This window comes from Eutrema salsugineum, unplaced genomic scaffold (assembly GCF_000478725.1).
Source record: "Eutrema salsugineum unplaced genomic scaffold, Eutsalg1_0 scaffold_16, whole genome shotgun sequence".
Classification (NCBI taxonomy): Eukaryota; Viridiplantae; Streptophyta; class Magnoliopsida; order Brassicales; family Brassicaceae; genus Eutrema; species Eutrema salsugineum.
This window is the reverse complement of record NW_006256858.1, coordinates 3,421,240-3,444,677: the sequence shown is the minus strand read 5'-3', so window position 1 is coordinate 3,444,677 and position 23,438 is coordinate 3,421,240. Positions and strand designations below refer to the sequence as shown.

The following is a 23,438-nucleotide window of genomic DNA, read 5'->3' as shown; positions in this document are numbered from 1 at the left end:
AAAAACATTCTTCATACACAGAGAAGAAGAAACCTCAAAGAAAGCCATCGTCTTCTCTCTCGTCTATTTCTGCGGGTTAAGTTTTACACAGGAGAGGAGAGATGGATCAGATAATGAACAAGGTCGGCTCTTACTGGTTAGGACAAAAGGCAAACAAAGAGTTCAACTCCGTCGGTGACGATTTCAATGTATCCTTCCTATTCCTTTCTCTGTTTATTGCTTTCAGAGTTTTACTTTACCATTTGATCGTGTTCCAATTCTAGAGGAAACTCATCGGCCTTAACCCATGATGATTTAGGCTTTTTTAATCTTTGAGATAGACCTTGCAGGTTTTTGTGGTCAAAGTGTTTGATTTTTCTTCCTTCTTACGCTTGTTTGGTCAAGAATTATGCTTTCAGACATGGGCTTCACTGTAACAAGTTTTTGTTAGCTGCTGGGGTTAACTGATAACACCAGATTTTGACCATTTTTATGGATCATTTTAATATCTTTTACAGGTGTTTTTACTCCGTTTTCAAAGGTTTTCAAAGGATTTCTATGTTTCCGGATTTTAAAAGACTTTTCAGGTAATTTGAGATAAAGAGGCACAAAATAGAATAAAAAGACTCTTTTGGATAAATGCAGACCGTCAGAACTCTCATGGAGAGACGAAGACCTTCTCACCGTCTGATCACCCTCAAAATCGGACAACTTATAGAAGAATCAACCAGCTTTCAAATGCACTTGGTTTGGAGACATTCCAACGGTTGGATCTCAAGATATTCCATTAGCCCCGAAGCCACGCGGAGTCGACCAGCAACTCACGCGACCGCGGCCAACAAGCTATTTGCCGCGGTCAGAAGCTTCCCGACCGCGGCCAACAAGCCAATTGCCGCGGTCACAACACTCCCGACCGCGGCATTCAACCTCCGGCTTAAAGCCCACTTATCTGAAGCCGAAAGTCATTCCCAGCCTCAATTCCGGAACCCTAGAGACCATGGAGTATTGGAGACTATAAATACATGTCATTTAGGTCGTTTTTAGGAGAGCTTTTACATACTTTACAGAAACCCTTTTCTTTTAGCCGTTTTTATGAGATTTTTGTAGAAGATTGTTCAAGTCCGAGTTCTTCAATAGAGAAGCTTTCTTTATCTCTTTTCTTTACTGTTTTTCATTACTTTTATTAAAACCAATGATGATGTCGAACTCAGCCATGTCTGAGTAGATCCCGAGTTGGGCTTAGGTTTCCCGAAAGGGGCTCTCATAATCGATTAAGACATCTAGGTTTATAGATCTGGGATTTCGACCTGTTCTCTGTTTATTCTTGTTCTTATTGCATGTATGCTTGATTGATCACCTAGTATCTGATCTAGATAGTTAGTGTTGCGAAATTTTTCATTAAGTATCAGCCCTAGAATGAAACAGGCGATTTTTCCGTAGGAGTGGAAACCTACCTGCAGCGAGATCGTGAGTATTGACGAGTCTTGTGCAGCTCTTGCGTTCTCTCCCTTCCAGGGCCAGAGTGGAAACCTACTGGTCAGGGTTGCGAGAAACAGTTGGTTATGATCACGACAGTGACGTAGTCATACCGCCGTACTCTAGCTCTAGAACCCATATATTGTTATCCGTCAATCCCAATCTATCTACCTTAGTGTTAAAACCGATTATGATCCCTTAGAGTTCCCAAAAGCTCAGCGTTTTTAGCCATAGTTTACAATTCCATCGATTTTTACTTGCTTTTCTTAGACCTGCATTTCAATTTCCTTAGTTCGTTATTTACTTGCTTTATTTACCTTTCATTCGATATTTACTTGCTTTATTAGTCTTTCATTCGATATTTTACTTGTTCTATTGCCTTTCATTCGATTTCTTTACTTGCTTTTTAGGATAGATTTATTTACTTTCTTTTGCCTTAGTTTAATTCGAGAAAAACAACCAACCTTTAAAACCAATTTAGTCTAGACATAAAGTTAAAAACCGTAGAAGAATACCAGGCACACAAATCTATGTGGATTCGATCCCTAAATACTACAACTGATTAGCTGTGCACTTGCGGCTTTCATTTGTTTTGTTAAGGGTAAAACTTGTTCCCTCACGTAGTTGACACGAGCATGCAATCAAGTTTTTGGCGCCGTTGCCGGGGATTTGTTTCGCTGCCTTTTGCTATTTTTCTTGTTTTAACTTCTGTTCTAGACACCTGATCTCTAGTTCTTTCTTAAAGTTTTTCTGAACTATCTTTCCCTTCATTTGTCTTTCTCTGAATTGCATGAATACCAGGCGTAGACCTGCAGGAGACATTCCAATTCTAGACGAGATAGACAGACACGAAATAGAACTTCGAAGACTTAGACGAACGCAAGGAATGGCCAACGACGACCAGCCTGGAGATCCTATCAATCGAAATTTAAATATGGACCAAGAAGGGTCCGAACATGGAGAAAACAAAGAGAATGATCGCATAGAAGGTGATCATGCTCGACAAGATGGAGAGGAGGATGAGATTCTTCCAAGAAACCACCAAAACCGAGAGAGAGAAGGACGTGAAGACCTTGATCCACCCATCAATGTAGCCGATGGTGACCATCCAGCAATGCAGCTGAATGAACGCATTCACCGCCCCATTCCACCAGCAAATCAACACCAAAGACAAGCCAGAAACCATCGCATAGCTGACTTTGATGCACCTACTCAAAATTTTCAGAATCGATCTGCGATTCAAGTACCATTTCCAAACCGGAATGAGTTTGAAGTCAAGCCTCAAATCATCTCATTGGTGAAGCAAAACCAGTTCCATGGAGTTCCTTCTGAGCACCCAATGGACCATATCGAGCTTTTTGAAGAAATTTGCAGCCTAATGAGAACAAACCAAGTTCCACCTGACTATTTAAAGTGTAAGTTGTTCCCTTTTTCATTAGCAGATAAAGCTCACCGTTGGTTGAAGTCTTTGCCTGCAGGATCGATTACTAATTGGGAAGAATGTAGAACTACTTTCTTGAACCACTTCTACACTAAGTCAAGGTCGAACAATCTGAGAACGAAGATTTCAACTTTTCAACAAGGGCCAACTGAATCTTTCTATGAAGCTTGGGAACTTTTTAAGGAGTATGAACGTGATTGCCCTCATCATGGATTTCATGGATCAAGCCTGCTGAGCACATTTTATCGAGGTTTGCAACCAAAATACAAACTTTCACTTGATACAGCTAGCAATGGAGATTTTGGGCAAAAGACGATAACTCAAGGAAGAGCCCTCATCGAAAATTTGGCTCAAGCCAATAGCAATGATTGTCCTGAATATGATCGATCGATGAAGCAAGCCGGAACAGACAACAAGGAGATAACCGAGTTGAAGAACATGGTGAGCCAGCTTCTGAGGAGCAACAATCGCCCGATCCATGCTTGTGAAACCAACAATGGCGCAGAAGAGGAAGGACCTAGTGATATCGATCACATTAATCAAGCATTTCAAGAAGAAGATGTGAACTACGTAGGAGCACTGGTGCCCTACCAAAATCGCTCCAACAACAACTTCAACAACAACTTCCGGAATGCAAATTACAACAATCTCTCTTACCGCAATCCAAATGTGGAGAATCCTCAAGATCAGTACTACCCACCTCAGCAGAAATCCTTCCAAAACAAGTTTCAAGGTGGAAACTTTGGAGGAATAGTACCATACCAACCGCGACAGCCATATAACTACCAAGGTACGGGTTTTAACAATCAATTCGTACAACAGCAGGGAGTCACGACGAACCAGCTAGCTTCACAAATCGGTAGACTTGAACAGTCAATCCAACAACTCGTTATGACGAACGAAAAAGCATCTAAAGACGTGAACGTGAAAGTGGACTGCATGTACAATGATCTGAATGGTAAGTTTGAATCTTTATCTTCGCACGTAAAAAGGTTAGATGTGCAGGTTGCCCAAACAGCCGACTCTATGAAGAGGCAAAGTGGAGTTCTTCCAGGAAGAGTTGAAGATAACCCTAAGAAGTTTTGCAACGCCATAACCTCATTGCCCGAAGAAGAGTCCGGAACCGATGGAAAGAAAGAAGAAACCCCGATCTTTGTACCACTGTACAAGGATATCGATCCCAAGCAGCCACCGTTTAAGGTACCCGAACAATCACCGTTTCAAAGGCTTACCAAAGGCGATGATCCGGGACGTTTTGTTTTCCAATGTTTCATTTCAGGAATCAAGTTTACAGACTGCTTGTGCGATTCCGGAGCCAATGTCAACATCATGTCTAAGGCATTTGTCGAAAAATTGGGCATAAAAACCTTAAGGACATCGACGGTTAAGGTAATTTTTGGAGATTCATCTCAAAAAGATATTGAAGGGGCGATTCATGATCTACAAGTTCTAGTGGGAGATAAGATTGTTCCAGCAGATTTCCAAGTCTTAGAGATGGATAAAGACAAGGAGAGGCCACTCATTTTCGGGAGACCATTCCTAGCTACAGTATGAGCAATTATCGATCACGCAAACCGGCATGCTGTTTTCCTCAATGTGGACAGAAAAAGGTACTATCCTACTATCTTAGATGAATTTCCAAGCAAAGGAAATAGGCCAAAAGAGAAAGAAAAGGAGAAGCCGAAAGCTTTTGCAAAGATCAAGATCATCATTCCACCGGACGCAACAGAAACTAGTGAAGATCAAATACAGGAGCTGATCGAAAACACAAAAAGGGTTCTGAACAACATTAAAGTACGAAAGAAGATTAAAGGTAAGAAAACTTCTCTTCAAGGAGAAGAAGTAAAACCTCCACCAACCGGAAGTGATAAAGGCACATCAAGTGGAGTGCCATTCAAATCAGCCTGATTCCTCGTGCTTACGTCGAGCTAAACGACTTAAAACAAAAACGCTTAATGGGAGGCAACCCATTTAGGTACTCTTTCTTTTAATTTTCTTTTCCCTTTTAGAGTTTATGCTTTCTTTTTCTTTTTAAGTATTAGGTATTTTATAAAACAAAAAAAAACACAAAAAATCAGAAAATTAGAAAAACCAATAAGAAAAAGATAGGTCTTTAGCTGCTCGGCCTGGCAAAGACGAGAAGATTGGACAATAGGCCGCAAGAGGAAGACCCGCGGTCGCAACAGACCTGACCGCGACCAAGAATGCATCGACCACGGCGCTGGAAATGTGACCGCGGCTGAGCCTTCATCCACCGCGGTCGCGCGTCTCCTGACCGCGACCGTTAGTCGTTGAGATGGTTCCGCGGATTTCTGCCATTTCTCGGTTCTGCCTGGTGATTCCCGGGATTTCCCGAAATGTTCCCGGTAAAACCCGAAAAGATCTTCCGTAAGTTTTAAACTTTTCTAATGTGCAAACAAGAAAAGGTAAGTTCCCGTAAACTTAAAAATTTCCAGAAATTTTCCGTTTTTGCTTCAAAAATGCTTTTTAAAGAAAAGAAACAAACTTTTTGGATCAAAACTCTTTCTTCTCTTCTCTTCCAAAAGACTTAGAGATTTAGGAGAAAGAACACATTTTTCAATTCTTAAGTTTTTTTTAAAAGATTTTTGGCTCAAACCTCACTCTTTTTCAAAGCTAATTTCAATTTTGCCATCAATTCTCTCTTTCCAGCAAGGTATGAACCTCAAACTCACCATTCTTACTCGATTTTGAACTTAGGGTTTTCGTTAAAAACCCAGAATCTTGGTCTATTGATGGTGGAAATAGCTTAAGAATGATAGATTATCCATTTAGGTTATTTAAAAATCGATTTTAGCACCTAGCTTAAGAGGAATTGAGATTTTTGAAATTTGGATTCTACATGCTTCATAAAAATCGAATTTGGTACAGCAAAATTGATGAATTTGATTTAGTCTTGTGTGATTTGTGATTAGTATTGGGTAATCTTTAGAATTCACATGGAAATTGTTCATAAAAACCGATTTTTAGAAGATTTCTATGTTGAGAACATCAAAAATCCGAATTTAGTCATGAACTACTTGATTTCTCTGATTTAATATCAATTCTGTTTGCTAATAATTTTAATTAATCTCTTTATACTAGTATTAGTATAACAGATCTTAATGTGTTAAAATTAGCACCCAAATTCACTCTTTTTCCAAGAATCATTTCATTTTGCAGAAAATGGATGAAACCAGATCCCGAAGGAGCCGTCGAACTGGTGGCAGCTCCGATGACATTCCCGACGATGCTACTCTAGGAGAGTACATGCTGAACCAAGCCAGACCGAGAAGAAGAAGCTATGTGATGAGATTGCTCCAGCACTCAAGAGAAACACGAGCACCTCCCGAGCCTCAACAGATTCGATACATTGGGAGGGAGACGAACCCGAGAGTGGACTATGCAAGGCGTTTCAAGAAGCTGAACATCAAACCCACGCCTTGCATTGATTATCATACACTCGAGATTCTTGGAATCAGAGAGGATGTGATCTGGTACATCGATGCATTTAAGCTGACACCTTACTTGGAGCTGAACCTTCCGACTTATCCTGAGCTAGTCCTTGAGCTTTTAGCGACCGTCACACTCCACCACACGAAGAGGAGGAACCCCAGAGCATCAGATGGCATCTTGTCATTCTCCATCCGCGGACAGCCTTATTCTCTCACCATACATTGATGGCATCTACCTTGAAGATGAACCTGATCTTAACCTATGGAGAGAGATGGGTAATGGAGCTTACGATAGTGGGAGATCTAAGTCAGCCCTTCTTAGCCACCCAGCAGTGAGAGTTGTGCACAAACTTTTAGCACACACGATCTTCTCTAGAGCCAACATGGGAGGTGTCTTGAAGACTGAGCTCATTACACTTCAGATTCCGTTTATGGATGATCCACGACTTGCCTGCTTTGCCTGGATCATATCGCAGAATATAGTAAAGGTGAAGCATGATTTACATGGTTGCGATGACGCTACTCCAGCCTTCGGGAGTGCTATTACAGCGATACTACAGGCTGTAGGATTCGATTTCTCATCTGATGATCCACTTCCCGATGTCTGGTATGATCTACTTTATCTCTCTCGCGATCACACTATCTCTCGTGCCGCTTTCGATCCAGACAGGTTTGGTTACAAGTATTGCACTGGCACTGAGGAGCACCGAGTCCGCTTACCTTCATCATCTATCCCGAGATTGTGCAACGGAGGACGCCCTCGATGGACTCCGGAATCCGATGATTTTCTGTCATCCGTACCTCGATTACCATTCACCATTGGCCAGTAGATAGTGGCCAAGGCGAGGCGTGATGCAGCTGCGGCCCGTACTCATTTTCAGCCATCCATTCCGACCGGCCACGCCTCATCATTCACATCATCACACACTCATTCCGATCTGGAGCGCAGAGTTGAGAGACAGGGACGACGCTTTGAGCGCGTTGTCACCTTCTTACAGGAGCAGCACCAGTTCGCAGACGACACTTCGGAGGATGAGTGATTGATCAGCACTTCACTACCATCACGGTTCTATCATCATTTTCTTTTCTTTTATCTTATTTTATCTTATTTTGATTTTATTCACCATCATTTCACCAACTTTTTCACACTGGGGACAGTGTGATTTAAGTCTGGGGGAGAATGTCTATCCGTACTAATTATTTTCCTGCCTTTGCTTTTAAATTTCAAGTATTTTTTTTAAATTTTAATATGTAACCTATTCGACATTAAATATTTTTTCAGGAATGTTTGACGCAAAACTATGATGATTTAGACCTGCACACTTCTACACTATGCATGATAGCTCATTTGTGGTTAGCACTAGACTAGGCGGTAGATAGAGTACTTGCACTACGAACTCCCACCAGAGGACTTCTATTCATGGAGATTCTTTCAAACAGGATATACTAGCTCATTTTATTTGGACTTTATATTGATATCTAATTTTCTCATCATTGATTTTAGGCAGGCATCGACATACACATCTAGGACGTCTTTTACCATCATTTTTATCACTCTTTGTCGTCCTAGATGACCAGTTTATCTTTATCTGGTACCATACCCTAAACCCAAAACCTTTGTTTTCTATCCTCATGCATTCTCTCTTTAGTTTATATCAGCAGATATGTGCAAAAACGTCGGAGAGAAGAGGAGCGACGCAGTTTTCAGTCACTCGCAAAAGAGACTGAATGGAATTGGGAAGGAAGAGTATCAGAAACATAATAAAGCTTTACAAGACAGATATTAACTGGTAAATTCGTGCTCTCTAAGACTCTATATCTAAAGGTGTTCCTTTTCTCTAAAAAAAAAAAAAAAAAAAAACGTGAAAAGAGAAAGGAAAACAAAAAAACTTAATGAGTCTTAGATTTTCGAAATTTATGGAGCAATGAGCAACCACTATTCGTTTAAGGAGCTATTGTTTTGAAAGATTTACAAAAATCTAAGTTTGGGGGAGTTTGGAGAGAACTTGAGGAAGAAGACCACGAATCTATGTCGAGAAAAAGTGACTGAAAATTGTGGAATCCAACAGCTTCACTCTCTCTTGCGGTTTTGCATAATGTCCTGCATCCTCCAGATATTCAGGTAACCCTTAAACACTTTAAGCCATACCCCCAAAATAATCTTTCTTTACACCTAGCCTAGATTGCCTTGCCTAGATTTTCTTTGATGAGAACCACCGAGATTTTTAATGAATGTTAAGAGCTAGTTGACTGGAAGTTAGATCTTAGTGCATAGATTTCTGCATGACGGATTAACGGACTAGTTATGCCTGTATTGCTAGTGAGAATTTTCTAGGCTATTCCCGATTGATGCATACTGATTGATATTGGTCTAGAAGTTTGGTCTCTGAAATTTTGTTTAGTTCCTGCGTTTTCAAACCTCTTGCCGAGATTTAGCCTTTGTTTTATTTGAGGACAAACAAAAGACTAAGTCTGGGGGAGTTGATAACACCGGATTTTGACCATTTTTATGGATCATTTTAATATCTTTTACAGGTGTTTTTACTCCGTTTTCAAAGGTTTTCAAAGGATTTCTATGTTTCCGGATTTTAAAAGACTTTTCAGGTAATTTGAGATAAAGAGGCACAAAATGGAACAAAAAGACTCTTTTGGATAAATGCAGACCGTCAAAACTCTCATGGAGAGACGAAGACCTTCTCACCGTCTGATCACCCTCAAAATTGGACAACTTATAGAAGAATCAACCAGCTTTCAAATGCACTTGGTTTGGAGACATTCCAACGGTTGGATCTCAAGATATTCCATTAGCCCTGAAGCCACGCGGAGTCGGCCAGCAACTCACGCGACCGCGGCCAACAAGCTATTTGCCGCGGTCAGAAGCTTCCTGACCGCGGCCAACAAGCCAATTGCCGCGGTCACAACACTCCCGACCGCGGCATTCAACCTCCGACTTAAAGCCCACTTATCTGAAGCCGAAAGTCATTCCCAGCCTCAATTCCGGAACCCTAGAGACCATGGAGTATTGGAGACTATAAATACATGTCATTTAGGTCGTTTTTAGGAGAGCTTTTACATACTTTACAGAAACCTTTTTTCTTTAGCCGTTTTTATGAGATTTTTGTAGAAGATTGTTCAAGTCCGAGTTCTTCAATAGAGAAGCTTTCTTTATCTATTTTCTTTACTGTTTTTCATTACTTTTATTAAAACCAATGATGATGTCGAACTCAGCCATGTCTGAGTAGGTCCCGAGTTGGGCTTAGGGTTCCCGAAAGGGGCTCTCATAATCGATTAAGACATCTAGGTTTATAGATCTGGGATTTCGACCTGTTCTCTGTTTATTCTTGTTCTTATTGCATGTATGCTTGATTGATCACCTCGAATCTGAGCTAGATAGTTAGTGTTGCGAAAGTTTTCATTAAGTATCAGCCCTAGAATGAAACAGGTGATTTTTCCGTAGGAGTGGAAACCTACCTGCGGCGAGATCGTGAGTATTGACGAGTCTTGTGCAGCTCTTGCGTTCTCTCCCTTCCAAGGCCAGAGTGGAAACCTACTGGTCAGGGTTGCGAGAAACAGTTGGTTATGATCACGACAGTGACGTAGTCATACCGCCGTACTCTAGCTCTAGAACCCATATATTGTTATCCGTCAATCCCAATCTATCTACCTTAGTGTTAAAACCGATTATGATCCCTTAGAGTTCCCAAAAGCTCAGCGTTTTTAGCCATAGTTTACAATTCCATCGATTTTTACTTGCTTTTCTTAGACCTGCATTTCAATTTCCTTAGTTCGTTATTTACTTGCTTTATTTACCTTTCATTCGATATTTACTTGCCTTATTAGTCTTTCATTCGATATTTTACTTGTTCTATTGCCTTTCATTCGATTTCTTTACTTGCTTTTTAGGATAGATTTATTTACTTTCTTTTGTCTTAGTTTAATTCGAGAAAAACAACCAACCTTTAAAACCAATTTAGTCTAGACATAAAGTTAAAAACCGTAGAAGAATACCAGGCACACAAATCTCAATGGATTTGATCCCTAAATACTACAACTGATTAGCTGTGCACTTGCGGCTTTCTTTTGTTTTGTTAAGGGTAAAACTTGTTCCCTCACGTAGTTGACACGAGCACGCAATCATTAACTGGTTCTCGATCTCAATCTGTTTGAAAACCGTGTCCTTTTTAGCTTAATTGAATCCTCCTTTATTAAATTTGGGGGCATTTCTCTATAGTGGAAGATCCTTGAGTTACTATAGTAATCAGAAGATTTGATATATATAGTTACACAGTTGGGTTTAATGTTACAATTACAATCTGTGTTTATTGTAACATATCATGAAAAAGTTTATAGCTTTCGATCTCTTGAGACAAAAGTTTCCTGAGTCTGATGACATTTGGATTCATTCTTGCAGTCATTGTCGAGCAGTATTGAAGGAGGTACCAAGTGGTTGGTCAACAAAATCAAAGGTTTTATTTTTTGTTACATCTTTCTCAGTTCTTGTTTCACAATTTTGTAATCTATTGTTACTCAATAAGCCGGAGGTTGCGATTCTCAACTATTCCATGTGGTATTCTGCATTCTGAAAGATATTGAATTTAACGTAAATTGTAAAGATTAGGCGTTTCTTCAATTTTATTCAAATTAAGTTCTTGTAGTATATATGTTGAGTAGTCATGTTTATCGTTTATTATGGTTTATAAACGGATTATCGACAATTGAATGCAGCGTCATTCTTGATCTGAATAAGAAAAATGCAGAAGCCTTTGCCTGAATTGCTGAAGGAATTCGGTCTACCGGTTGGGATATTTCCACAGGATGCTACAAACTATGAGTTCAACGAAGATACAGGTAAGTTAACTGTCTTCATCCCTGAGACCTGCGAGGTTGGTTACAGGGATTCATCGGTCCTACGGTTTTCAACTACGGTAACGGGTTACCTGGAGAAAGGGAAGCAAGCGGAAGTGGAAGGCTTGAAAACAAAGGTGATGATTTGGGTGAAAGTGACCTCTATTTCAGCAGACGCCTCAAAGGTTTATTTCACGGCTGGGATGAAGAAAAGCAGGAGAAGAGATGCTTATGAGGTGATACGGCCTGGTGTTGGTGTTGATAAATTCTGACCTTTTGATCAACTTACGGTGCAATAACAAAATAATGTCAACTTTTTGATGTTTGTTTTTGTACGCATGCTTTGCTCCTTACCTTGTCTCAAACTATAGATCTGATGAAGCAAACTTTTACTTCTTAGTGTAATAATAATGTATAAAGAATGTTGTTACTAGGAAAATGTGTTCCATTTTTCATATATCAACATGTGATTACATAGAAAATGTTTTCTTTAGTTAAGCAAAGACTAATAGAGGAGGAGGATTCTTTGCGTCCAACAAAACTTTGTGATTGGAAGTTTCTTGATAATTATGGAACCTGATTTTCATATAAAACTGGCAGCTCCCCTATAGCTCTGAACTTTCAATTTGTTGAAATCCTCCTCGAAATCCTCCTCGAAATCCTTATCACCCGTGATCACGTGTATGTTGGCTGGCGCTGGATGGGTTTTTTTCCTGTCATGCCCAAACGCTAGTGGAATTCCTTAATTGCTTGGCCGAGCGTGGTTGGACGTTCGATGGGAGGGAACTCCTGTGGGATCAAACAGTTCTCTAAATCCACGATAACTAAGGTTTCACCACCAAACTGTAATTTTCACCCAAAAAATAAGTTACAGAGATAAGACGAGAAAAATCTCCAAAAAAGTAAAATAAAAAGATATCGAGAACGATACCTTGTTTAGCTCCCATGATTCATTGGTGGGTGGCAATTCTCCAAAGTTAGCTTCAAATAGTTTCTCATCCAAAGTCTTGGTCGAATTACTGCATGTGCCAAGTCTTCAGTAGATTTAAGGAAAAAAAACAAGTCTTAAGTTTTTTCATCTACAGAATCAAATTTGGGTTTTCAACAAAAAAATTCAATCTTTGATATAGGTAAGAAGAAAATTAAGCTTTTATATATCAACATAATCAAAGTTTTGTTTTCCACTAAAACTATATGGATATTTATTAACACAACACAAAAATGCAGATTTTGGGCAATGCTCATGACACATTTTATCAAACCATTTAGTAGAAAGTTGTATTACATTTAAAGTGTGTTTCATGTCCAAACTCTGTTTTAAGAATAAAAGTTTTCACTTGTTTACTTGTAAGGTGAAGATGATATGTTTAAGTTTAAATATCATTTTATACATACTCTAGCAGCTTTTAGCTTTTTCTTCAAGACATAACTTAATTATTCACCAAATTTCAATAAACACAAGAGATCTCATATGAAACAAAAGTTTCTATGTTTTCTTATTGTAATTGCATTTTACGTTAAGAAATAAAACTTTACTGTTTCCATATAACTAGTTATAATCCTATACAAACAAGCCAAATTTATCTTTGTGTAAACCATCAAGTGATGAGATGAGATATGACTTTGAATTAGAGTTTTAATCTTTTATGTAGTATAAAACATGATCACTGATAAAATTTTAAAGATTTCACAATGATTCGATCTTGTATTTGAGAATAAATATGTAGAGCTGCTACCAAAATGAACTTTAGCACATTTTTCCTTACACTTGCTAGAAAATTTAAAATGAATCCTATCAAATATTTTCAACTCTTTTGGATAATCATTATTTTCGAGTATTTCACCTTCCTATGTGGATCCCTCAGTAGATTTGGATGTATGATCAAGCATAATATTATATAACCAAAAAAAATCTAAAGTTAAGCATGTAGTTTTTCTATTCCAAAGTCTCTACAGTCTCATTTTTTCGTCGAATCTCTTGATTATCTGTATGTTGGTACATGGTTCTATGTTTGAAGATTTTCACATTCCACGATTGGTCGTGGTGAGTGATTTGGCCGCGGAACACCATACTAGGAACACTAGAGAGTTTACTCTCCTCACTATAGCTTCGAGTCCTTCTACTTCATTGTATAGCTGTCCCCCAATTAGTTCACTAATAAATTTCTTAAATTATGTGATCCTTAAAGTCATATTATTGTAATAGTTTATACTAAAAAGATTAGGTATCTCAGAAACTTGCCATTTATGGACTCTCCACATCGGTAGTATCTAGAGGGTAATACCGAAGACGAATACGTTCCAACAGGTCTTGACAATTGAGCCGATCCCACTCCTGCTTGAAAACCAAATGCACATCAAGTGGAAATCAGAGGTATAGATTCTTTGAAAGGGAAACATGTGGCAATGACAAATATGTAACTTTTGAAAGGGGTCTTCTAGTTTATGTAATGTCAGAAAATATTCGTCAGTAAAGTTAAGTAAGGTATTTATTTTTGAAGACAAAAAAAAATGTCAAAACATGCGAATTTTTGTCTTGAGTTTTGGATTCCGGGCTCGGATCCAACCGGATCGGGTCTCAATTTAAAACCACAAAACCACCGGGTCGGTTTCGTCGCCTTATCTTGTTGACTCTCTCTTGTACTACGAGCGCGAGTGAGAGAGAGAGACGTAAAGAGACAGCAAAAATGGCGGCGACGCTTACGGGATCGGGGATTGCTCTTGGATTTTCGTGTTCCTCAAAGATCTCTAAGAAAGCTCCGTCTTCCTCCAATCGTTGCTGCATCAAGATGTCGGTTTCGGTAGAAGAGAAGAAGAAGAACTTCACTCTTCAGAAATCCGAGGAAGCTTTCAATGCTGCCAAGGTAGCCTTCTCAGTTTCGATTCATGGAAGTTTATCGTTGTTAGATAAATACCGTTCGATTGATATGAGTTTCTTACGAGAATTGGATCAGTTTTTGGGTAAAATCAGCTTTCTAGATTGTCTCGAGAATAGTTTAATCGCGAATTCAAGTTGATGAATTAACTAGAAATGAGGTTATTTTGTGATCTTTGACGGAATTTTTATTCGAATTGATTATCGTTGTGGCTCAAAGGAAATGCAGAAAATACGGAATCAGAATCTGAGAAAAGAGTTTCTGTTTTCATGGTTTCATTTTGTGTTGTGATTATTGAAAACGTTTCATTCTTTTGTGGAAGAATCTAATGCCTGGAGGCGTGAACTCACCTGTCCGGGCCTTCAAATCAGTCGGTGGACAACCAGTAGTGATTGATTCCGCAAAAGGATCACGAATGCGAGACATTGATGGAAATGAATACATTGACTATGTTGGATCTTGGGGACCTGCCATAATCGGCCATGCCGATGACGGGGTTCGTCTCTTTGATTATTTTCCCCAACTTCGTCGATTTTCAGATGCTGAGTTTGAAACCTGTGGTCTAGTGCAGGTTCTTGCAGCTTTGGCTGAGACGATGAAGAAAGGAACAAGCTTTGGTGCTCCTTGTCTCTTAGAGAATGTTCTTGCAGAGATGGTGATTTCAGCTGTTCCAAGCATTGAAATGGTCCGGTTTGTCAACTCCGGTACAGAAGCATGTATGGGCGTGCTCAGACTCGCCCGTGCTTTCACAGGGAAGCAAAAGTTCATCAAGTTTGAAGGTTGTTACCATGGCCACGCAAACTCGTTTCTTGTCAAAGCAGGTAGTGGTGTAGCCACTCTAGGCCTACCTGACTCTCCCGGTGTCCCCAAATCAGCTACTTCAGATACTCTTACAGCTCCGTACAATGATCTTGCTGCGGTTGAGAAGCTCTTTGAGGCGAACAAAGGCGAGATCGCTGCCATCATTCTCGAACCTGTTGTTGGTAACTCCGGTTTCATCACACCTAAACCAGAGTTCATCGATGGGATACGCCGGATAACTAAGGACAATGGTGCTCTTCTCATTTTTGATGAAGTCATGACTGGCTTTCGTTTAGCCTATGGTGGAGCTCAAGAATACTTTGGAATCACACCTGATTTAACAACTCTCGGGAAAATCATCGGTGGTGGTCTTCCCGTAGGAGCATACGGTGGAAGAAGAGACATTATGGAAATGGTAAAGCTTTGAGTTTGTTAGAAATGATCAAATATTACCAAACAGCTCTTGAATTTTGATGGTAGAGAACACTTTGCTGATGATATTCTTGTTACAGGTTGCACCTGCAGGACCAATGTATCAAGCTGGTACGCTTAGTGGTAATCCTCTGGCTATGACTGCTGGTATTCACACGCTGAAGCGGTTAAGACAGCCAGGGACGTATGAGTATTTAGACAAGATCACGAAGGAGCTTACAAATGGGATACTAGAAGCAGGAAAGAAAACTGGGCATGCGATGTGTGGCGGTTACATAAGCGGGATGTTTGGTTTCTTCTTCACAGAAGGACCCGTCTACGATTTCTCTGACGCGAAGAAGAGCGATACAGAGAAGTTTGGAAAGTTTTTCAGAGGAATGTTGGAAGAAGGTGTCTACTTTGCACCGTCTCAATTCGAGGCCGGTTTTACTAGCCTGGCTCACACACCACAAGACATTCAATTCACCATCGCAGCGGCCGAGAAGGTTCTAAGTCGTATCTAGAATGATACAGAGAACCATGAGTGTTCTTGGTGTGTTCTCTTTTTTCCTTTTCTTCCGTTGTTACTGATTTGATCAGATGAGAATTCTTGTGTAGTGAGTTATTATATTTACTGGTAGATAGATGGATAACCGGATCCCGGTATGCTATTATCTAAACCCCGGAATTAAACCGGAGTAAACCAACACTGGACACAATTTGAAAGCTTTTAGTTGAAGAGAAAAGCTTTTGGTAGTATCTGAATCTGTAAGGAAAGTGATCTCTGTGGTAAGAAAAATATCATATATACATAATAATGATAGTTACTACTTACCATAAAAGATGCGAGCAAGGAGACATTCACATTTATAGAATCTAAGAAAAAGAAAACAAAAACAAGATAAAACCAAAAAAAATGATGGAGAGAACAGATTTGTGTCCGAAGCAAGATGGCAAAGATCGAAAAAGGTTAAAGCAAAAGAGCACCTAATGTGAACCTCTTGATCAAACAATTTTCTCAGGAATTTAAGCAAGCTAATAAAATCTTAACATTTCTAAGATCATCCCAAATCAAATTATTTAAACCAATAAGATCTAATTGGTAATTGTGCGTAAATGGTTATATAGAGTTACATACCAAAACAGCATCACTATGTAAAAAGCTAAGAGCAAAACACTACCTTTCTTTCTTCTGACCGTTTCTTTTTCTGTTTCTATGATTCGGCGAATCAGTTAAACAAATCAGTTTGATTTTTTTGGCGAATCAGTTAAACAAAAAGAGAAAATCACCAAAAAAATCAAACTGATTTAGGAGCATTGGGATTGGAACATGATCAGAGGTTTAGAGGGTCAACTTCCTAGTTTTGCTCCTTCATTGGACTCCTTTCTTCTCCCTCTGTCAAAAAACATAGCGAACTCTTAATTAGCAGGACATTACCATCTACCACAAACAAACACAACTCGGTCTCTACTTTTCAAAACTCTTTAAAATATAAATAGATGTAGTATCTTCAGAGTTTTTGGGTTATATATGCATAAGAGACCATATACGAATGCATAAGAGACCATATACGAAAGCAGATAAACAAAACAAGTATCGATTGGAAATGTAACGTACTTGGCTTTTCTTGGAGATTCTGTCTCTTTCTTCTTCTTCTTGATTTCTTACTTTTGGGTTCTTCCAAGTAGCGAAGAACCTTATTACTTAATGTGTGTATTAAATACACAAGGGGTACGGAACTAAGCCCCCCCCCCCCCCCAAAAACTGAAATTAGCAGAATCTCCCAGATAGATTGATGACGCTTGATTTTATTTCCAAGGTAAACTTTAGCTGTCTCCTTCATATTAGTCAGAATCATGGCACTGATCTCCTCAGGAGAGAAAACCCTGGTCTCACCATCCTTGATCTTGACTTGAATGTATGGCTTGCCATCCTTGTTCACAATCTGGTAAGGTACAAGGTTCCTGTCCTCGAATCTGCCATAACAAGAGAAGAAAAAACACAACGAATTAAATCAACAGTCCATATGCTATATGTGAAACAAAACAAACAAAAAAACCAAAAGAAGAAGAACCAAGAGAGAGGAGGGATTTACTTGACGTCGAAGATGGTTCTCTCCGAGTTAAGAGCCGCCTGGTTCTTAGCAGCCTCGCCAATGAGGCTCTCGGAGGAAGGTGTAGTACGGTTTCCTTGGTAATTGTCAATGGTTTCAACATATGGCCATTCATGTAAACACCAACACAAGAATATCTTGGACCATTATCTATCCCTCTAACGTTGGTGGCCTCTTCTTTAGCAGTGGAAAACGCAAATAGACATCCGAAGAAGATGATCCAAAACTAATCACGAGTGTAGAATTATTTCAGTTAATGAGTGTAGAATATTTTTATCTTGTTATTAATTATACAACTTATAGATTTCTAAACACAAAAGCAGTTGATCATAATCGTGTAATTCCACATGTTTTCCAATCCAATTATGAGATCACATATATTCTAATAATCAAGTTTTCAAACTATATATGTGAGACATATATTCTAACAATCAAAAACTAGTTTATACAGAGATTTATTGTTGTACACCGATAACCTACGCAGGAGAGTTTTATTACTTTATAGAATCACAGAAGGTTAATTACCTGTACCTTTGCTGCTGCTGCTAGGGGATGAAGAGATATTACGTTGAGACACGATCGCTCTCCAGTTTTGATGTACCTGCGCAATTGCGGCGAGACCATATCGCCAAAAGAAAAAAGAAAAAAAGAAGTGAAAAAAAATGGATTGAAAAATCTAGGTTTTGCTATTGTTCGTGTCTGATTTCATCCAAAGGAAAACAGAAATATATATAAACGTTGTGTGAAATTGTGTATTAAAAATTTGTATTCTAGTTTTATGCTTTATGAAACTGTGTATTAAAAATTGTCTAAAGGTACGTCCGGCCGAACTCCAATTCATGCTTATGCAGTAAACCATTTGTCTAAACCAATAAAACTAAACCAATTCCATGGTTACAGCACTTTTGAGATGTTTCAGTCTCTCAACAACAAATCTTAGCTATCCTCTAGCAGCACTAATGATTGATAAGTAGTATGTGTGCACCGTTCCCGTGAGTCTGGCTCCTGACTACTTGGCTTCAGCGCCATCCTCAGCTTCCAAGGTTCGAACAACCTTCCTTGTATCTAAATTCCAAATCTGAATGTTGTGTTCCGTTGCAACAACAGCGAGTTGGAGGCAGAGTTGGAGATGGGTGATCCAAAGCAAAGATTGTTGATGATCAAATTAGTTCAGAGAGAGATAGGTGCACCCCATCAGCCAATATTTCCGCAGCAAAATTAGACAATGTTTGCATCTGCTTGCACAAAACAGTATCTGGTGATAATGACATGGCGCAAACAGGTTCTAGTCATATGACAAGGAGATCTCCAACTTCGAAAAACTGGTTGTAGTCATCTCTCTGCCATCTTCTTAGACTTTCTTGGCCCTCTAAGATTTTGAGGTTGGATCATCATCATTTTTTTTTTGGCCTCAAAGATTTTTTTTAAAATTTCTTATTATGGTTCTGAAATATTGAAGCAGATAAGACATTGATTCTTCCGATTTGATGATTTAGGCCGGATCAAGACAGAAAAGTTGCAAAGAAGGAAGATGCAACTCACAGGAAAGCCAAACCTTTAGGAGGAAGAAAGTTGTGGAATTCCAAAACTGATATTCCCTCTGTTCAGAATTATTTGATGTTCTAGAAAGTTTTTTTTGTTCAGAATTATTTGATGTTCTCAGTTTTCAATGCAAAATTTAATGAATTTTTATAGTTTTTGACATTTTAGATTCTGCAGAATATCTTCTTATTGGCTGAATGATATTTAAATGAATTATAAATAATATTTTTAATATAGAAAAAAATAAAAATTAAATGAATCCTTAAACTGTGTGCAAAAACCTTAAACATCAAATAATTCTGAACAGAGGAAGTATTAATTAGTGTTATCTAAAATTTAATTTTAGATATTTGGGACTCCACAGCTTTCTTCTTCCCAGAGTTTAGCTTCCATGTTTGAATATTTTAAATCTTATATACTAGAAATGAAATTAATAGCATCATCATGCGGCAAAGCTTCACATATTTTTGGTGTTACGGTGTGATTGTGTGAAGTCTACACACGAAGGGCTAGCTAGCTATGTGAAGCTTTAAAACCGCAATTAATACAAGACATTAAGTTTGATCTCTCACAATTTAAAGAGTCCAAGGTGGTGTTTCAAGCTCGTGGAGGAAATTGTGTGGCCGATAGGGTAGCAAAGGAAGCTCTTTCAAATCAGAACTATGCTCCTAAGTTGTACTCTTTAGTGCCTAAGTGGTGTCCCCTATGTTCACGCGGTTTATCATGTGCATTGAAACTATATATGGTTAATGTATAAATTGATGTTGATCCAAAAAAAAAAAAAAAAAGGCTAGCTAGCTTCGTGATTTTGGCCCACTGAGTCCATACAAAATGCTCTTAAGTCGTAACTACTAACTAAAAAAAAAAAAAAATTATACTCCTTAGATTGGAGTTGGACCAGGAGGTCGAGGACTAGTCAAATTTATGATTGGTATTAGGTACATCAAATATATTTTGCTGTATTGAAGTTGAAACAATTTTATAATTTTAAATAATTTTATTAAATGAGTCTCACGTTGACCTAATATTAGTTTTCATGCGAGTTAAAAACAGTTTAATCGTATATATTGATATGATACATTGATACCCCATGAAACAAAACAGCAAACATATATTTTCGTTAAATCGGAAAATAGGAAATATACATATCCCCAATAGATAATAATTACGTAAAAATGAAAAAAGAAGTAGAGAGATTAATTCCGGAAAAACATATATACAACATCTGAAAATGCATATATATATTATCCCGGGAAATTAATTCTCTACTTCGCACACTTGATAAACTCAGAAAAATTACGACAGCGTAACGGATACACGTGGTGGTTGGGTATATCAAGTTGGGGTAAGAAAGTCAATAGTGCAATAGTCAACGAAATCGTTTATTTATTTTTTTTCATGTAGCTGCTCCAGAAGAGGACTGCTTGCCGTTTTTAACGTTTTGTTCATCTTCAACCTCAGCCCTCCGATCATTTCCGCACGTGCACTTGTTCGCTTGACGAACGACTGCGATTGGTGCTGGCTCAGGGGATGAAATTGTGCCTAGCTTCAGCATATCGAGGCTCACCTCTGGTAACTTGGCAGCTTCCACTTCTTTCTCTCCCAAATGCGGCGGCGTTTTACAATATTTGTAGACTACGTAGAGTATCATTTGGAGTGCACCGAGAACAAATCCAATCACATTAGGGAACTGCAAAAAAAAAAAGTTTATTTAGTGGCAATAATAAGATGATAACTATTTAATACACTCACTTTTCCACTTTCTAACATACGATGAATAAAGTACGTTAAAATAAACTTATGACAAAAAAAGGTAAAGTTTATGGCAAACTTGTGCGGCATCGATAGAAGTTACGTACAAAATATAATTTCTGTGTAACAATAAAGATAAAAAGTTCTCTAATTATATGAAATTTCTTTTGCAAAAGCTAAATTCTTTAATGTTTCTTTGGAACATAAAGCGAGAGTCTCTTTATAATTTGTAATCGTAAAGGACAATACCAAACAAAAGTGTTTTGCTCTCTTTAATTAGATGTTTTATCTTTTGCCAATCCATCTCTTTTTATCTATATGAATCTATGATTAGAACCTCAAAGTCTCAGGTATTAGAAACAAAAGCAACCACTTCTTGTAATACACATTATGATAATGGTAAAACATATGATTATGATGCTTCAAGTCATGATAATAACGATGCTTCTTAGAAAAAAAATTCATGATCATAATGTTTAACATATATATTCACTTAAGATTATTGACCTTTTTCAGTATTTGTATGTGATATTTTATAGTGATTACGGTGGTTAGTTGATTTCTATATTAAAGATGTGTGTTTACGTGTGTTATCTAGATAGTATTTATAAGAACATAAATAGATGAGAGAGAGGAAATGGCTTACAGCAACATAGAAGTCCTTGAGAGCAAGACCATAAAGGAGCCATATCACAGCACTGATTGTAAGGGTTAAAGATAAGCTAAAGGGCATGTACTCCACACTCCTTGTCTTTATCACCGTCCTCTATATTTTCAATCAAAACATATGTTAATTATTGAAACTAAAATAAATAATAAATTAATCCACTTCATTATACTTAATTAGATCTTTCTAATTAAGTAACTCACGATTATGCTTAGAGGAGCAGCGAAAACACAAACAGAGAATCCGACACAGATTCCTCCGATGATCTTCGCACGTGTGGGTCCTTTGAACAAGAATTGGCAAATAAGGAGAATCAGACAAAACCCTCCAAAGTTCATAAGAAGTAGCAACTTCACTGTCAACATCTGCATCCATTAAGAAAACATAATATATAGTTATAAGCGATTTTATTTGATATAGTAAACACTCGTTTATACATATATATATATATATATATATATATAAATAAATAAGTGTGAATTGAGGGTTTTTAGATACCTTGGCTGTCTTGGGGGCGTAGGCAAGGTACATGGAGATGTAGATGGTTTCAATGAAGCAGCCAAAGGCGTTGATGGTAACAAGGAGGAAGACATCTTTCTTCTGTGTCGCATAGTAAAGCCATAGCGTCGCGCTGAAGAGCGCCACAACGTAAGGAAGAGACTGAAATCCTTCTGTTGTCTTCTTTTTCCAAACCCTATAGAACGTTGGCCTGTATCCATTTCATACAATAAATATTAATATTATTGACTTATAAACGGAATAAAGTATATTCAATGTACGTAGTCATGTATATTAGCATATATGTACTCCATTTAGATTTATTAATTTAAGAAGAAAGAATATTGGTAGGTGATAAACACAAATAACTATGATATATATCTCGTGGTATGTTGAGGTAAGATGTGAATATAACTTACACAGGAGAAAGGAACACGGCGAAGGAGATAACATTTCCTGAAAAGTATAGAAGAATATAACAAAAAGATATAGTATTAATAAATCGATCTCTCTAGAATATTTTAGATGAGAGATTCAGAACTTGATAGAAAAAAGACGAATACAAACGTTAGTATCATACCCATCAAACCAAAGACAAAGGCCCATGTGTTGTGAGTGTCGAAGAGAGGCATGACTCTCTTTTCTGGTTTGTATAAACTCTTTAGGGGTTTTGGGAGGAAGAAGAAGAGATATCACACTTAGATATATTTCTAAGTGTTTTCTCTTGATATAAAACTGATTGCACGAACTTAGCATTTCGAGGACTTCACGTATATATAGAGGGTTAGGGCTAAAGAGAGGAATGGGGTTTGTGTGGGAAGAGATGGACAAAAGTGAAATGTCTGTGTGAACAATAATATTCTGAATATTTTCGGGAAAGTATTTTTAAAAGCATTAGTGTCATTGTAGTTGTAGAGCAGAAAACAAAACAAAAAAAAAAGAAGAAAGAAAAAAAAAAATGTTATAGACCTATACCAATAATTCACACGCTAATCCATTACCAAATTGTATACATGTTGACGTACAAAAAACAAATATCCATCACCAAAATAGCTTTTTCGGGTTTTCGCTCAAGAGTTAAATACTTAATTAGTTAGATTACTAATGCTTGTCAATCTCAGTTTAGGCAAGCTCTTTTTTTCAGGATTATGTCTAGATTCTACCTATGCATCCACATATCTACACCAAATAGTTCTGATTCGAAAACTCGAGAATGACATAAATAATGACCTAATTATTTTACGATTTTGTGGTTGAAGACCAATCACGTAATAATGGTTTTGTCATTTAATTTTATTCCATATGTTTTATTATTGTTACGCTGAATTACGTGATTTCGTAGTATTACTACTTAAAACAACCTAGTAATTACAGATGATTAAAATTAAAGATTATGTACTTAACAAAAAACAGTTTGGCATGTAGTGGAATAATGTAGTGGAATAAAAGTATGTGCGTATAATTATATATACACTAATGTACAGCTAATATAAATATATACATTATTACATTATATACTAACATTATATACTAGCATAATGTAATGAGATTTCCACTAGTTCTCTATCATTAGAATATTAGGAC

At 37.9% G+C, this 23,438-nt stretch overlaps 3 protein-coding genes and 1 non-coding gene across 4 annotated transcripts; 2 read left to right on the top strand and 2 right to left on the bottom strand.

The window, feature by feature from the left end:
• The first annotated feature begins 27 nt into the window (after positions 1-27).
• Positions 28-11,465, top strand: LOC18021540 (uncharacterized protein At5g01610). Its single transcript, XM_006404161.2, has 3 exons — positions 28-188; positions 10,760-10,814; positions 11,095-11,465. The coding sequence occupies exons 1-3, from the start codon at positions 102-104 to the stop codon at positions 11,463-11,465; spliced, it is 513 nt and encodes a 170-aa protein (XP_006404224.2). The 5' UTR covers positions 28-101.
• LOC112087906 lies at positions 3,005-3,111 on the bottom strand. Its single transcript, XR_002900312.1, has one exon. It is a non-coding gene; the product is annotated as a small nucleolar RNA R71 (small nucleolar RNA).
• Positions 11,466-13,815: 2,350 nt separating the features above from the next.
• Positions 13,816-16,027, top strand: LOC18021539 (glutamate-1-semialdehyde 2,1-aminomutase 2, chloroplastic). Its single transcript, XM_006404160.2, has 4 exons — positions 13,816-14,057; positions 14,392-14,565; positions 14,641-15,285; positions 15,383-16,027. The coding sequence occupies exons 1-4, from the start codon at positions 13,881-13,883 to the stop codon at positions 15,803-15,805; spliced, it is 1,419 nt and encodes a 472-aa protein (XP_006404223.1). The 5' UTR covers positions 13,816-13,880; the 3' UTR covers positions 15,806-16,027.
• Positions 16,028-19,980: 3,953 nt separating this feature from the next.
• Positions 19,981-22,595, bottom strand: LOC18021538 (bidirectional sugar transporter SWEET11). Its single transcript, XM_006404158.2, has 6 exons — positions 22,435-22,595; positions 22,274-22,310; positions 21,855-22,065; positions 21,560-21,721; positions 21,336-21,455; positions 19,981-20,627 (listed from the first exon to the last, which is right to left on the bottom strand). Exons 1-6 carry the CDS (start codon positions 22,484-22,486, stop codon positions 20,334-20,336), a joined length of 876 nt encoding a protein of 291 aa, XP_006404221.1. The 5' UTR covers positions 22,487-22,595; the 3' UTR covers positions 19,981-20,333.
• Between the last annotated feature and the right edge of the window lie 843 nt (positions 22,596-23,438).